Genomic DNA, 15819 nt, shown 5'->3' with positions numbered 1-15819 from the left:
TATTGAATGTAATAATAATAACTACTTATAATAAATAAATAATTGTTACTAAATAGTAGGTAAGTTCTGTTTCAATTAGCTTATGAATTGTATGTAGAAATTAATGTGTATGATTGTCAATTCGTATGCAACTCACACAGATATTTTATACAATGTGGCATTATGACTGTTGCTGATATGTGCTTAGATTATTGTATTGTTTTACTTAACTGTTATTAATTGATTTAACAACAATAATGTTATTGTAATATGACTGTGTTGTTAGGTTTATTATTCATACAATATAATAAACAATAATTCATGTAAATGTAGAACATATATTATACATTTATACGTCATGAATGCGAATTACATTTTTTTTTACATGGTCAGAAGAGAAATATAAAACAATAACAAATTATGTGACAGTAATACTATTATGGCCAATATGACTTTTCGGCATATTCGATTTGCAAAGGCATACTGCATAACATATTCCGAAGTTCTATACTTACCGGTTTTCTTGCACTGGACATCATAACTCAAGGCGCACGAGAGCGCGACAATTGATATATTGAAAAATAAAACTTTTACCAGCACTAATGCTTAAAAATAAAAACAATACAACTCTTAATTGTCAAAAGTCGGCGAAAAGTGAAATCGGCCTTTTCAGACACAGATTTATTTGTTGTTTCTAGTGCCTGTGTGTTCAGTGTTTTATCTATAGCCTGTAGGTATATAATACTTACTCGGAAATTGTTTTGTTCATTTTTTTCCGCTATAAGTTTTATAAATATAACAATTTTACGTTGTAATGTTATTTATTATACTATAAATATACTGCTTCGGTGCCCCAAAAAAATTATTTTTCTTTTTTTTCAATACTACCAAGTACCAAGCACCACTATACAATAATGGTGGCAGCCAAAACAATGTAGTATTATGTTGAGAATACTATACATAATTGTGCTCGAAGCCGAAGCCAGACATTTTCCGGGGTAGGTATTTTTTCTCGCCTTCAATATATAAATGATTATGTAGGTATGTATATTCAATAAACTACGTACAGTATAATATAACTACATTATAATATTATATACATATAAATACGTTTATTATACTTATATAATTTACTAATTTAGTGTAGTGGAGTATACGTGAACGGAGTCATGAGGAGAGGGGAAGTTGAACACTTTTAAAAGTTGTGAAATTGTTTGGTATAAAACACACAATGAATGTATTAATTATTAATTGCAGTTACACACTTATACCTATGTAGTAATATTATTGTTATAAATATGAACAATTAAGTATTGATTCGGAAACTCAATATATTATATCTATAGTACAGAATAAACTAATTTGGTTCATTCCGGTATATCAACCAATTACCAGTGATTTTTAATAGGATAAAATATATTACAGTAGATAAGACCTACTCCTACGATTGTACCCAGTTGTGGATACCCCAGAAGTCACACAAGGGAAAGTGCGAATTTTCAAAAATTAAATTGGGCTTCATCGCCCCTTCCCGGGCCCTTGTATCCGTCACTGACTGTGCTTAGATTGTACAGTTCTACTAGCTTAAGTGAAACAACTTACACCTGGGCCCTGGGGCATGTGTGCCTCCTGTCTTAATTTTTCAACCCGGCCCTAAATTTCATAATTCAATAATTGTATATAATATAATGTGTAATTGATAGTACATTAGTACCCATTATAATACTAGGTAGTCAGGAGGCAGGTGACATGGAGGTATATTGCACAACGCACATATTAAACACATTAATGTAATAATATTTAATGCAATATTACATTTATACAGTACAACAGAACATAATATCTAAACAGAAAATTAATATGTGATTCCTTACATATATAATTACTAATTACTAATTAGTAATGTATTATAATATTTAAACTGTCTTATGTATTTATCAATAATTATTTTAGGTAATTTCTATTTTTTAACATAGATATTAAATTTTTGGGCTGGGCACAACTTTTATATCCAACCGATTTTTGAGAGAAAGATTTTTTTAACGCATTGTTTAGTACATGTTATTAGAACATTTTTGATTAGCCAAATACTTATCTATGATTTTTCATTTTTTTTTTTGCAGAAGAAAAACATCAACAGTAGTATATCAGATTATGTTTTTATTAATTCAATTATGTAGACACGTCCTATGCTTGTTAAAATATTTTTGTTCTATTTGCTATGCAATATCGATTCCCCACCACTCGGGCCCATTAGCTCAGTTGGTTAGAGCGTCGTGCTAATAACGCGAAGGTCGTGGGTTCGATCCCCCCATGGGCCAAAATTTTTTTATTTTTTTTTTTATAGATTTTAAATGTAGTTAATAGTTATTACTTATTAGTTATTCTTACTACATTATTAAATTTAATGTAAATAACAATTTATATTATAAACATACATTTTATACACATTCGGGTAGATTGAATAAATGAAGATGATTGTTGAAAACAATGATGATTGATAAAAGAAAAAAAGGAGGGCTATTGGGGTACCGCTGTGCTGGACATTAGATGTCGTGTGGGTCACTACGTAATTGATGTGTTAAATTTGAATGGGCTGATAATGTTTTTACACACTTTTGAATAAAGAATTAACTAGATACTCCCATAAGTTAAGCATAGGGATGCCGAGGTTGTGGTTCCTGTACAGCTATACAAATTTTTATTTGCAGTAACTTCCATGAACTGAAATCATATTAATCATAAAATACCCTCCCAGATCCGCACCACTCGCTACCCACTTTAAGGTACCCACAATTAATATTTTTAAATTAAGATAGCATAACTTAAATAATTTAGTTATTCTTCACTTACATATTCACTGTCTAAATTTGAACTTAAAATATCTATAAAAAAACTGCAATGTAAACTATATATATTTTTAAAGATTTTTTTTACCGTGTGCACTATTCATGAGAAACTGTATTTTAAATTTTCAATCCTTATCTATAAAAATTGAACTTAAAATGCCCGCAAAAAGAAATCATACATAGGTGTACAATAATAAGTAGGTATCTTTAATATTTTTGAACCACCATTATATTAAGTGCTAGTATCGTATCTCGGCTTTTTTTTATAAAATATTTATTGGTGAAGATGGTGTGAAACTGGCATGACATTGCATTCGGATTAAAAAAAAATAAATACAACTCTACTACTCTAGTACCAATACCGAAGAGAGCTTATATATTATAATTGTTCATTTTGGACGAGTGCCACAGTGTAAAAATAAATTAAACGGTTTGAAAAATAATAATATATAATATTTTAATCATTACTTTTTTTTGTGAAGTATAAAAAATTAAATTCAGAAAAATTTAAATTGACATAGTAGAATAAATTATATTAGTATCTAAAATGTAACATTGTTTAAATCTAAATATTGATGCATAAAAAAAATTGATGGCCCATGGGGGGATCGAACCCACGACCTTCGCGTTATTAGCACGACGCTCTAACCAACTGAGCTAATGGGCCAGACGGCATGCTTTTGCGATTTTTGCCGAGTTGACGGAGACGAAATAGTGAATAGCAAAATAATAATACTAAGTAATAATATTATAATATTAAATCGAATATCTACAACGTCTTACCACAGAATAGAGAATATAATGTTCTTCCCCATTATATTTATAAAAACTAAAAAACGTGTTTGTATGTTTTTTTATTATATTTCAAAATACACGACATGCTTATGCATAGGAATTTGATATAAACCTTTACTCTTTAGCAACAAAAAAAAAAAAACAAGATAGAATCCAGCAGCTATATTGACTATTCTAACGGGTTAGGTAAAAATAAGTAAAATAGACACAATCGCAAACTGTATGTTAATATCGAATCTGTTCAATAATAATCCTGACAAAAAAAAATTTACACACATGGGCTATATTGCAGGAGACACTTCTATAAGGTTGAAACAGAAACCATCCCGTCCTCGTTGTCGATATAGGGTAAATGCGGTATCCCGGTATACCTACGCGAAATAACGGGAGCGACGAAGCGTGTGTGCAGATGAACTCTTTCAAATTATTATTATTATTACTAAACCGTAGGTATATGCATATACCTATTATACATTGGATATAGTCCATATCGGTATAATAGGTATCTCATATAGTCATATACATATTATATATATATATATATGAATTACCTAACAGCTATACAAAATCTAAACCATATAAACCGAATAAACATTTTTTTTTTTTCAATGAAATATAAGAAGAGGACTGCGCGTATATAAATGTATATCTCGCATAGGTATAATAAATAGGTATAATAATATAATGATAATAATAAAGTGTATGGAATCTTATATTTTTTTTTTTTTTATTACACAATCGAGAATCCCGATAATAGGATTTTAAATCACGGCTTTATAAACTGCCGTTTAATAATTGGGTATAAAATATAAACAGAGAGTGGTCAAATAACGAGGCCTTGGGTTTTCGTTTTTTGTATAATGATCCTTTTTACGGGTTCAATTGCATTCGTTATCATAATATGATATGTGATTAGATAGATATATTATTTTTAATTGTATAGGCACACCGTTCACCGCTGAAATTCACATTCGTTCTGTTTCTCATAATTTGATATATTACAATTATTATTAATTAAGGTAGGTAATAGGATAATTTTTTTTTGAATATATGAACGCACTAAAATAATAATATGTACACGAGTATATTTAGAAATGAATTAAAGACTTAACACGTATGCAAAATAATATAACATAATATAATATACAGAATGATCGTTTTTCAGTTACTTAACATTAATTTTTCGGCCCATTTTACGTTGTATTGTAGAATCGGAATAAATTTGACCAGCCAGGGGTATAGGTACATTTTATAAGAATATTTCAAATTGTTAACTCGCCTGCAAAAACGCGCATAAAATTATGCCGCTATGTCTAAAATATTTATACTTTTAATACCATATATTTAGGTAGGTCTATTTTTAAAGTATTACTTCCTAACTATTGCTCTAAATTTATAATATCAAAATTGAATTAACATGAGAGATATTTAAAATTTTTACTTGAATTCGTTTTTGTATTTTTTTGAACTATTAAAATATTGACTACCTATCGAATAATTCGTTACATCTTTGGTTTAAATATTATAAACAATATTTATAATTCTAATATTTTAATAAAATATTTTATACCACGAGGTATACTTAGGCAAATAACATTTTGTACATTTTAGTAAATAAAAAAAGATTTTAATGAATGCATGAGCAAATTTAATCATCTTAATAAATCAAGAAAAAGTATTTGTTTTTGTTATTATTACCTAACATAGACCAGCACAAATATGATTTAAAATATATATGTTGGTAATTATAAAAATATGAAGGGGGCTTGGGATGGAATCAATAAACTTGGAACGTTATTCCAACCATAATTAATGTGAACTAAGGTACACCCCATTAAAGCTTGTGAAAAAAAAACCGATCTAATCAAACGTAATCCAGCCCAGAAATTTAGTGTAACCTGAAAAATCATCTCACTGAATATGATTATATTATATAGGACATAGGTATATAAATAACATACTATATATCCAAATAGGTAAATATATAGGTATATACTATTATATACAGACACACTGATCTTCGGCATAAAATAATGATGATAATAATTATTAGCTATCAATAAGTTTTTTAATATATATTTACAATACCAAGTCTGTCAGTGGCGTGCCCAGGAATTTTTAATGGGTGGGAGGTATGTTATAACTTAATAATACATTTAAATGAATTGTGGCGGTAATATACCAAAGACACAAACACAAGGGGATGTATGGGACAAGGGGGGTGGGAGAACATTAGAAATAACACTCAAGTCCCCCCCCCCCTCGTGGGCACGCCACTGAAGTCTGTCGAAGCGTTTGCTTTCGCCAAGTACGTGCATTATGATACACGCAGGAGTATAATGTATAATAATATAGACTTGGAAGTCGTCACCACGCCGCCGTCATCGCTCAATAGAAGTCGTCGCCACCCGCAGCCTCGTGTTCGCCGTACTTCTTGTTGTCAGACAGTGTATCGTACTCGGCCTTGTGATCATGATGCGATTTGTGGCCGGACTCGCCGCTGTGGCCCTTATGACCATCGTGGTAGCTGCCCTTCTCGAATTGGCCGGCCGCGCCCTTGTGCCCCTCGTCGTAACCAGACTCGTGGTGGGTGCCGTGCTTGTGGCCGCCGTCCTTCTGCGAGAAGTCCTTGTGCTTGCCGCCGTACTTGTCAAACTTGCCTTGCTTGTGCGCGTCGTCGTAGAACTTCTGTTCCTTGTTGTACTCGTCTTTGTGGTACACGTTGTGGAAGCCGGTCGTCTTGTGCCCCTTCTTGTGGTGCTCGGTCTCGCCGAACTTGTGGCCCTTGACGCCGTGCGTGCCGCTCTTGTGCTTGCCGTAGTGGTCAGCCTCGTTCTTGTGGCCGTTGCTGTGGCCGGACGCCTTCTTGTAGTGGCTCTTCAGGTCGTCCTTGCCATATTTACCAGCGTGGCCCTTGTCAAAGTCGTGATGGTTCTTGTATCCGCTGTCGCCCAGCGTGCCCTGCGAGAAGTAATGGCCAGCCTTTTGGTACGAACCGCCAGCCTTCGAGTGTTTGCTCGGTGACTTGTACTCGTTGTGGGTGTAAGGCGAACCGAAGTAATTCTGAAAAGGTTCATAAAATCATTAGACGAAAACAATGATATCGCAGCCCACTGCAGTTTGCAGATTTTGATATGTTAGCTGATACAAGTGTAGTACGTTTTGGTTTTACACGGATGTTTTAATTAATACAGAAACACTTCAAATTTATTGATTTCAAATGACTTTACGATATGATTTTTCTTATGTAAACATTGAAGTATCAAACAAAAAATGTATATTATGTCTTAGTAATTTATACTTTCGATGTGAACCTACATGATTATAGTAAGTTATACTATATATACATTTATAATCTATCCAGTTTTATACATTATTTTCCAGTGTTTTTTAGTACATATAAAAAAGTTAAAACAATACTCAAGCTCCGAAATTTAGTGGTTTGGTGCAACTGATGTTTTTGGTTGAATTTTTTCTAATGTATAGAATAACATTTTTTATTTATAGTTACTGTTCTACTGCGTTAAATTAAACTAAAATCTTTCCATACAGATTTCAATACTTCTATCAACCTTTAAAACCGTTGGAATTTCAGAATAAAAAACCAGAGAATATGATGATTAATGAATTTTTATTTTATAATACTATTTATATTTCGATGATAATAAAGAACCTACCTAACTATATATGAACCTGAGTAAAATGAGGAAATTCAATTTGGTTTGAAAGGAATTGAAAGGAATTATATATTAATATGCAAATAATGTTTTAGTCTAAACTCCATACATTATTTTCGTCATCATTGTCTAATCACTCCTTAGTTTAAACCATCGTACCCATACAATAACATTTAACCAATTTATTTAGGTGCTGTAAAAACAAAATTCCGGCTCCTAGAATTCATGTTAGGTACTTATACATATGAAGAACGGTCGACGTGCATAAATCACAGCAGTTTGCATATACATTTCGTTAGGTAAACTTTTGGCCTTCGAACCTTTGGAAAAACGAAACTATATGTAGGCCGAAGGAAAAACAAATGGGATAAAAATGCAAAAGCGTTAAAATATGTATAAGATGAAGAAAAATAGAAGTCATAAATCATAACAATGTTTAAAATGTCTGTCCGGGTTAACATGTGAGACGGTTTCGAATTGCATTTAAATGTAATCACTTTGAAATCTTTTATTCGTTCACCGTTTTGTATTCATCCAAAAGGCATAATGTTATTAAATATCGATTTATTTTTTATCCAACATGAATTAGTATTTTTTAAAAGCCTAGTCGAATGAAGTACTTTCAAATATTATTTAAAACCTACTAAACAAATATAAGCACTGAATGTATGCATAGGTAATCCTATACATGCAATACAATAATATTATAAGTGTGTGGAAAAAAAAATAATGAAAAGCACCTGTCTGATTTTTAAACTGTTTAAATAGTACGGAATACAAATTATATTATATTTATTGAATAATTAAAAATGTAGGTAATATTAGAAATAACAAAAAGTAAAACAAATATTAAAAACTATTTGTGTCCAAACCCGAAAATGATTAGTTAGGTAAATGCTTGTTGGTTATACGTCTTTAATTCTTAAATTATATTTTTTCCAAAATAATATGTACCAGGCATTGATACGATGATATGAATACATAATAAGTACATATTATATTTTGTACCATTCGACGATTGGAATTCGAAACGGTTATAATAATACCTATATAAATAAAGCGATTGATTAGTTGCTATTTATAATTGTATTATTATATATTATACAAGCAGGGGTCGGGAACCTTTTTGTATAGTATACAGTTTATACCAAGTTTAGGAACGGACAACAAATATAAGCAAATAATAATATTATCATGATGCACTGACCTGGTCGTCGATTCCGTGAGCGTCGCCTTTCAGGCCTTCTGCGGACACGTCACGATGGTACTTGAACGGGGACGGCCCGAAGTCAAATGCGTCGCCGAGATCGTCTAGATCGAAATTATGGCCTCCGACGTCCGAGATTGGCGCCGCCGAGTCGTCCACGTCGTCAAGCCCGTACCTTCCGTCATCAAAGTCATCAGCCATTGGGTCTCCGAAACGAGAAGTTGGTTTGTAACCGCCACCGTCGATGCTGCGACCGGTGTTGTAATGGACAGCCCTCTCCTCGCTGACGACCGGTATGTGGTATGGCGACTCTTGTTTACCACTGACCACAGGCATCCCGTGAAAGCCATTTTCTTTTTTGAAATCTATAATAATATTATCGATAGTGACAACCACAATTATTAATTACGTTGAGTTGACGATATTGGTATACAAATATTAATTTTGATGGCGATGGGTTCTTTAAACGTTAAAAAATAAGAAATGTACGACCATATACAGGATGATGATCTATCAAGCATGCTCAACCACATTATTTCCTTTAACACCTAATTAATTCATTCAAACTCTGTTTTTCGAATTTTTAAATATAATAGATACTCAAACGCCATATTTTCAAATACATGCATTTTTTGTTTTGGGTACTTAAGGACTAAGGAGTAAAGGGGTTGGGCATGTTTGATGGTTCACCATGTATGTATGTTAAGACCTGATATAGCAGTGAAAGATTATATAGCAGTCAACATATTTTAGAACAATCGAACAAATTTGTTACTTAGTGAATTGCTAGATTATTTTTATTATAATATTCAACCACAGAAAATTTTTTTAAAAAGGAGCAAACCATATTTAACCTTGCCTACCATATAAAGCAGCACAGCAGCTTATTAGAACGTTTTTTGGACTCAAACCACGCTTTTCGTGGCATTGTTAGACAACTTCAAAGTTTGTTAGATGTTATTTCTGACTCTAGAATTTTTTTTAAATTTTTCGGTGTTATCTTCATGGTAGCAGCACAAAAGTTTGTTATATGACTTTTTTGTCTTGAACCGACTTAAACCAACATCCAAACAAATCGTAAGACTTTATTTACGATGCTATAGAAAATTTTCAATTTTGACGCTACCATAATATACTAGCTGCCACCACGCCACTATAATATAGTATTATGAACACAAAAGATTGTCAGGAAAGGATAATTAGAAGTTTAATTCAGTATAAGAACAGTTACACAACAAACTATTACAGTAAACTAACGAAATAATTCGAGTTAACAGTATATTATGTACAAACAACTATAAAGTTAGAGGTTTTTTGGGTGGTATGAAAATTCCACTGGATTAGGTTTGATTTTAAAGGTTGAAAATTAATATTTTCTGAAAAAGGAATAGGTTTGAGCTGGGGTTTTCCGGATACCTGCGATGTTGTACACATAATCTTTCAATTACATTTCGATCTGTGTTATTCAGATGATAATTTAACGCTTTAACAAAAATTACTATTACGAATCGCTGATAGACAGCTGCTAATAAGACGAGATTGATTGGTGTAAAGCGAGACAAAATAATTTACGAAAATCGAACATTTGCGACACGGACCAGACTGCGGATATATCTCTTTATGCTTATTGCAATACGGAATCGATATGAATATAAACTCCGTGACTCGTATAATGGCAATTCTGTAATAGCAGGTATTCACGACTATCAATTTGTGTTTTGTACACTGCTAAAAACGAAAACAACTAATATAATACCTAAAAGTGTGCCACATTAGTAGTGTCTATAAGTCTTCATATTGCATGTGTTTAGTATAATTTTCGTTACGTCATAATACGTTACAAGTAAGCGTAATATAATAAGTCAGGATTAGATGTACAACATAATATTATAGTCGATCGTTTCAAATTGTATGACGTTCCGCTTTAGCTGCAATTTAAATATTGTTCGAAAACTACAGTATTTCATGACGCTTAAGAGAGGGGCTCATTGGCCAAGAAAACATTTTTTTTTCTATTATTACAACCAGTGCATCAAAATGTATTTATTTTACAGCGAATTCAAGTCGAGTACAACAGACATGTGATGCTCTCAAAACTATTGCAGAGTACGCTATGAGCTGTCGTTGCGAGACAACTGCAGGACCTACGATACTACAGCTCGTGTTGTGAGTGACCTTTGTCGCAAATTTAATCGTCGCTGATCGGATCGCGTAAGTAATTAATTACCTAATTGAAAAAAAAAATGTACCAATGGAAAAAAAAAAAAATAAATAATGGAAGTAAAAAAAACACAAACACAAAAGGGCCCCTTGTGCGCTGTTGTCTCGACAAAAATAATAATCGATTCGGGTCACCTGTACCGCGGCAAAACTCATGAGCCGACAAATCGTCATTTATTTCGTCAAGGCCACGACGATCGTCGATCCGCGAACTGCGAAGTATTCAAGTTCAACCGACTAAACTGAGTAACGACAACGATGACTATTTACTTACTTACTATTTATATAATATGTATTATGATATTGTACATAAATAATAATACACGATAATGAAAACTGGCGTGTGCTCTCCCCCCCCCCTACCCCACGAAAGAACGAAATTTAGCAACAACAACAAAAAAAAAATAATAATTTATGTACCTGTTATAAAATTATTAAAATTATTACCTCACCAACAGGTTATTTTTTTTTTGTTATAACGCGTTCAACTGTCGTCGAGGTGGAGTAACCTTTTACAGCTGCAGGTGGCCCGCCAGAGTTGTATCGGTCGACTAATAAAACACCAGACCGGAAATGTAATAATATGTATGCAAAATCGTGACAGAAAGAAAACCCTATCGGTGGCGACGATCTTCCGGAAAAACAAGTGAACTGGAGGCTAATTATCACCACCGCGTTGACTAAATCCAACGATAGAATATGTCATATATCATTACGCAGTCGTTTCGCCGACCCCTTCTCTTTCCCTCACGACTCATTAATTAAGTCCGGACGAATCATCTACGCGTCGGTGATTATCTTCACCAGTCTGTAGTATCGGTTAACACGACTTTGTTTTAAACGAGATCGGATAGTCACATTTTCGAGAGACTATAATAATATATTATACGCGTACATCGAAAAGCTAACATAAGATAGTTTTCAGAGTGGGGTGGAAAAAACACGGCCTCACCTCGCCCACCTTATATGTACAAGAAAATGATGTGTACCTACCCTTTACGATAAATTCATTATGTGTGACGTAATATTGTAATTATGAAGGAAAGTTTATTAATCTACCAAAATATAACTATAATAATGAATACAATTTTTAATGATTATAAGCTATGATAGAATTAATATAATATAATTACAAATAAAATATAATTTATAATGGATCGGATAATATAATAAAAAATTAAATTTTTGAATGAAAAAAATATTTTGTCAAAAAACCATGACGTATTTCATGTATTTTCTTCACCGTCGTATTTAAATGATCGTCTTATCCTTATTAATTAATTGGGATCATATACCTGCAATAAGAGGATTGTGTTACATATTTCTTAAACGAATTCATTTTCAAATTGTTTTCAGTTTATACTGACCAAAAAACGATGATATGATTAATATAATAATAAGAGCACAACAGCTATTTGAAATTTGAAAAAACCAAAAAATAAATGCATTCCAAATAAGATAAGACTCTTCTTATAATAAACATAATATTTTAAATTGCATAATATAATGACAACAACTGATTTTTATTGCAAAAAAAAATTCTATGATATAATAGTATAACGATGAACAAAACAGTATACCTTCCATATCACGAATTAAAAATACTACTACCATTATATCTCAAATTACTTTTTATTGATAAGTTTCGTTCCCAAAATAGATATAGACAAGCTAGTTGCGTCCAACGGCTTACTTAAGTACTCACTTGCAGTCCACATTAAAAATAATTCATCGCAATAATCATTAAAGATCGAATTATTATTATTATCTTTCTATTTATCTGAGGTCACAAATACTTGAAATAACATACATTTTTAAAATTTAATAATCTTAGTACTAATACTACGTATTCGGTTGACTTTTATAAAAACTCAATGTTGCTGTACTTATTACATGGCAAATTTTATTGTAACCTATTAGTTATATTATATAGGTTATTATTTGTTATTGTTATTATACCTTTCGTATACATTATTATTACTATTATAAATAAAATTTAATTAGTTTGATGCCACAAAATATATATTTCAAAAGTTTACAATAAAGTTATTCATATTAACTACCTAGAGTTTAAAATTATAAAATATTACATTTTTTATTTAATTATATATTTATATTATATTCCATAAAAATTAAATTAAATCAGTAGGTAGGTAACTTGCGTTCGAAATCCCGAGTAGCAAATAACTTGCTCGAAAAATATTAACCCGAATACAATTTGTTACATTGGGACGCATCTAGTTTATTTTCATCCACTCCAATGGACTATACCGATGAATTTTTGGTACCTATATAGGTTATAGACTAGAATATACAATAATGAGAATAATGTTGCATTCAAAATAATATACATCATAAAATAAAAATTACGGACGGTTGGTTTTTTTTTTCGAAAATTATAATCCTTGACGTGGACCATAATTTATTACATAATCAATACCGTAGTACGCATCACGTTGTTATGTTTTTAATAATACAAAATTGTAACCAGCTATTCTAAACTCGAATGCTAATACGATAATGCATGTAGTTGTTGTGTACCTGCTGGTATTTTATTCAAACAAATATGATTAACTTTATGCCGTTTTGAAAATCGCACCGATTTATGTTATTTTAAAACTATACCGAGCAATAAATCAAAGAAGTTTGCCAGTAAAATAATCATTTTCATACCGATCAGTTTTAATCGATGGAATTAATGATAATTTATCTAAATTCTGAAGTAGTCTCAGATGTGACTACTGACTATTGACATTATTATTGATGGTCACTTTTGTAATAATTTTAATATTTCACTGACATTGCAGCGAATGGATAAAATGAGAGCCAATTAACCGATTTAATATTTAACGTAACAAATTAAATTTTCTGGACCCGAGGAAAAATAAATAAAAGAAAAATATATAATATATTTACGTTGTGATTTTATTACTGTTTACATTTTTAAAAAAAATGTTGGGAATAATACTTTGTGTAATAAATGTTATGCAATATGCATTATTCACGGGGCATATTTCTTTTCTTTGAGAACGTATTTTTATCACAGTTTAAACAAATAATTTCAAATCTTACATTTTTCAATCTTGACATCGTTATTTGTACAGATTTAAAACATTGTTGAATAATTATTATTACCAAAATAGAAACGGCTTTAAAATGTCATTATTTTTGATAACAGAAATTAGGTAAGTATGAGACTTCAAATAATTAGATAGTTTTTAATTTTCAACTAAAAATATTTCAATAGAAATATGAGTATACCATACAATGAATGGTATCCAATAAAAAATTAAACTTTTTATTCGTTGAATTAATCTGTAATATAGTTTTTAAGTTATAAAGACCTTTAGCTATTTACATAAATGCTCGAATAACTACCTTCAATAAAACTAAACTTAATTCCGTCTGCGTGCATATACATTTTACTCGTTACATTAAATATTTCAAAATTCAAAGTACATTTTTTTTCATTTAACATACAAATGATGAATTATTAATAAAAATATTGTTTTGTCGAGTTTTTGGTAAGAAACACTGAATTATATTTTTTAATTTGTAATTTTGTTTAACGTTATATTATAGGTTTTTACGTTTTTTAGCATTGAAATATTGAAAAGCATTAAAAACATTAAGCTAAAATATTTATTTTGTTGAGTTTGTATAATCAATCAATCCTGTACACGATAGTATGTCATCATATTGCAATGGATTGGGAAACTGCAGGTTGGTGTTAATGCGTTTTTCTTCCCCCTCACATTTTGAGGAGAAACATTTAAACACATTTACTGAGATTTTGGTAACATGCGTAATGATTAGGTTTCCTGAAGTTTTGCACGTGGTGGTCTGTGATTTGAATTTTTTACTTGAAGGGCTTACAACACAAAGTTTTCAAATTATTTCTGATTCAACTAAAACTTGTGCAATAAAATCCTCATATAACCGACGATAAAAGTATGGCGTTCAGTAGGTATATTTGATACAATTTTCGGTACACGGGCAACGACTTGCATAATATTATAGCAAAAAAGAAAATGGTTATTGAAAGTTTTGGTTTTTTGATTTTGAATATATTACTTGAAAAGTGTCTATTAAACTCTGAATTTGTATGCGGAACCTGGCAAATGTAATGCATGCATTTCACGTATACCTATTCAAATATTTTTGTTTTGTCGATTGATGAGATTGTCCATCACATTATTCATGTTTTCTTAAATATAACAGTCGTTTACAATGTTTCATCAATAACATGAAGTCTTACCTTTTAAAATAAGTATATAATTATTTTATTATCCCTAGCTATACCCAGTAAACCAAACAAAAAAAACTCCAAAAATAATTTACTAAAGGAAATCTAAAACGTTTCAAATGAAAAAATGTTTTTGTATTTTGTTTGAGTAATACCTATACTCAATTTGATGTAATTTAATACTACCTGTATTAATTAATTGTTTGTATATAATAATGTTTTAATTTGTGTAAAAGCATCAAAGTTTTTCCTTACTTTCCAGTATGGCATTGAAGTTGTCATTGTTGCCTTCTCCAAGCTTAATGAATATCGGAGGGTTCTGCCCATCCGTTCTGTATATGTATCCCGAAGCTGAGGTTTCTAGGTCTTGAAGTTTACCACGTTTTTCCATGTACACTTTTCTAGTTTGTTCACCAAACACCACTGTTAAAAATACCATAGTCGTATACACGACCGGTACAACGAGAAGATTCATTTTTAATACAATATAAGCAGACGTCTTGTTTATAAACTTTCGAACTGTTTACAATTGTTGTTATTTATTAATTAAATTTCATAAATTATTATTGTAATGTTTTATTTATTAACTATAGATATTCAGCGAAACGATATGACAGCTATATCCATGTGTTGCTGACAGTGGACCGATCGGGCGTATATAAAGCGATCGACATCTAACCCTCTCTCCTCTTTTCTGGTTACGGATTACGAGGGTGGGGTGTGCAGTGCAGTCCTTGGAGTTATGACTGACAGTTCAACAGGTACATATAAACTTGAGGACCACTGAGACAGAAGCCACCGCGTGTGTGCGTGGGTGTGGTTAACGGTTGGAAAAAAAATAATATG

The 15819-nt window shown here is 31.2% G+C and overlaps 1 protein-coding gene and 2 non-coding genes across 3 annotated transcripts; 1 reads left to right on the top strand and 2 right to left on the bottom strand.

Annotated features, from left to right (window-relative positions):
* Positions 1-2226: 2226 nt before the first annotated feature.
* On the top strand, positions 2227-2300 carry Trnai-aau. The gene has a single exon. It is a non-coding gene; the product is annotated as a tRNA-Ile (tRNA).
* Positions 2301-3421: 1121 nt separating this feature from the next.
* Trnai-aau lies at positions 3422-3495 on the bottom strand. Its single transcript has one exon. It is a non-coding gene; the product is annotated as a tRNA-Ile (tRNA).
* Positions 3496-4688: 1193 nt separating this feature from the next.
* Positions 4689-15599, bottom strand: LOC111034070 (filaggrin-like). Its single transcript, XM_022315101.1, has 3 exons — positions 15229-15599; positions 8508-8872; positions 4689-6686 (listed from the first exon to the last, which is right to left on the bottom strand). Exons 1-3 carry the CDS (start codon positions 15446-15448, stop codon positions 6012-6014), a joined length of 1260 nt encoding a protein of 419 aa, XP_022170793.1. The 5' UTR covers positions 15449-15599; the 3' UTR covers positions 4689-6011.
* Positions 15600-15819: the final 220 nt, after the last annotated feature.

The sequence above is a fragment of the Myzus persicae genome, unplaced genomic scaffold, assembly GCF_001856785.1.
Source record: "Myzus persicae strain clone G006 unplaced genomic scaffold, MPER_G0061.0, whole genome shotgun sequence".
NCBI lineage: Eukaryota > Metazoa > Arthropoda > Insecta > Hemiptera > Aphididae > Myzus > Myzus persicae.
The sequence above is the reverse complement of the archived record's forward strand: the minus strand, read 5'-3'. Positions and strand labels throughout refer to the sequence as shown.

Excerpts from the sequence above, each read along its gene's own strand:
- LOC111034070 (XM_022315101.1), bottom strand. The coding sequence starts at position 15,448 with ATGAATCTTCTCGTTGTACCGGTCGTGTATACGACTATGGTATTTTTA. Across the intron at positions 8,873-15,228 it reads CTTCAATGCCATACTGGAAA|ATTTCAAAAAAGAAAATGGC; the intron begins GTAAGGAAAAAC and ends ATATTATTATAG. Across the intron at positions 6,687-8,507 it reads CTCACGGAATCGACGACCAG|AATTACTTCGGTTCGCCTTA; the intron begins GTCAGTGCATCA and ends GAACCTTTTCAG.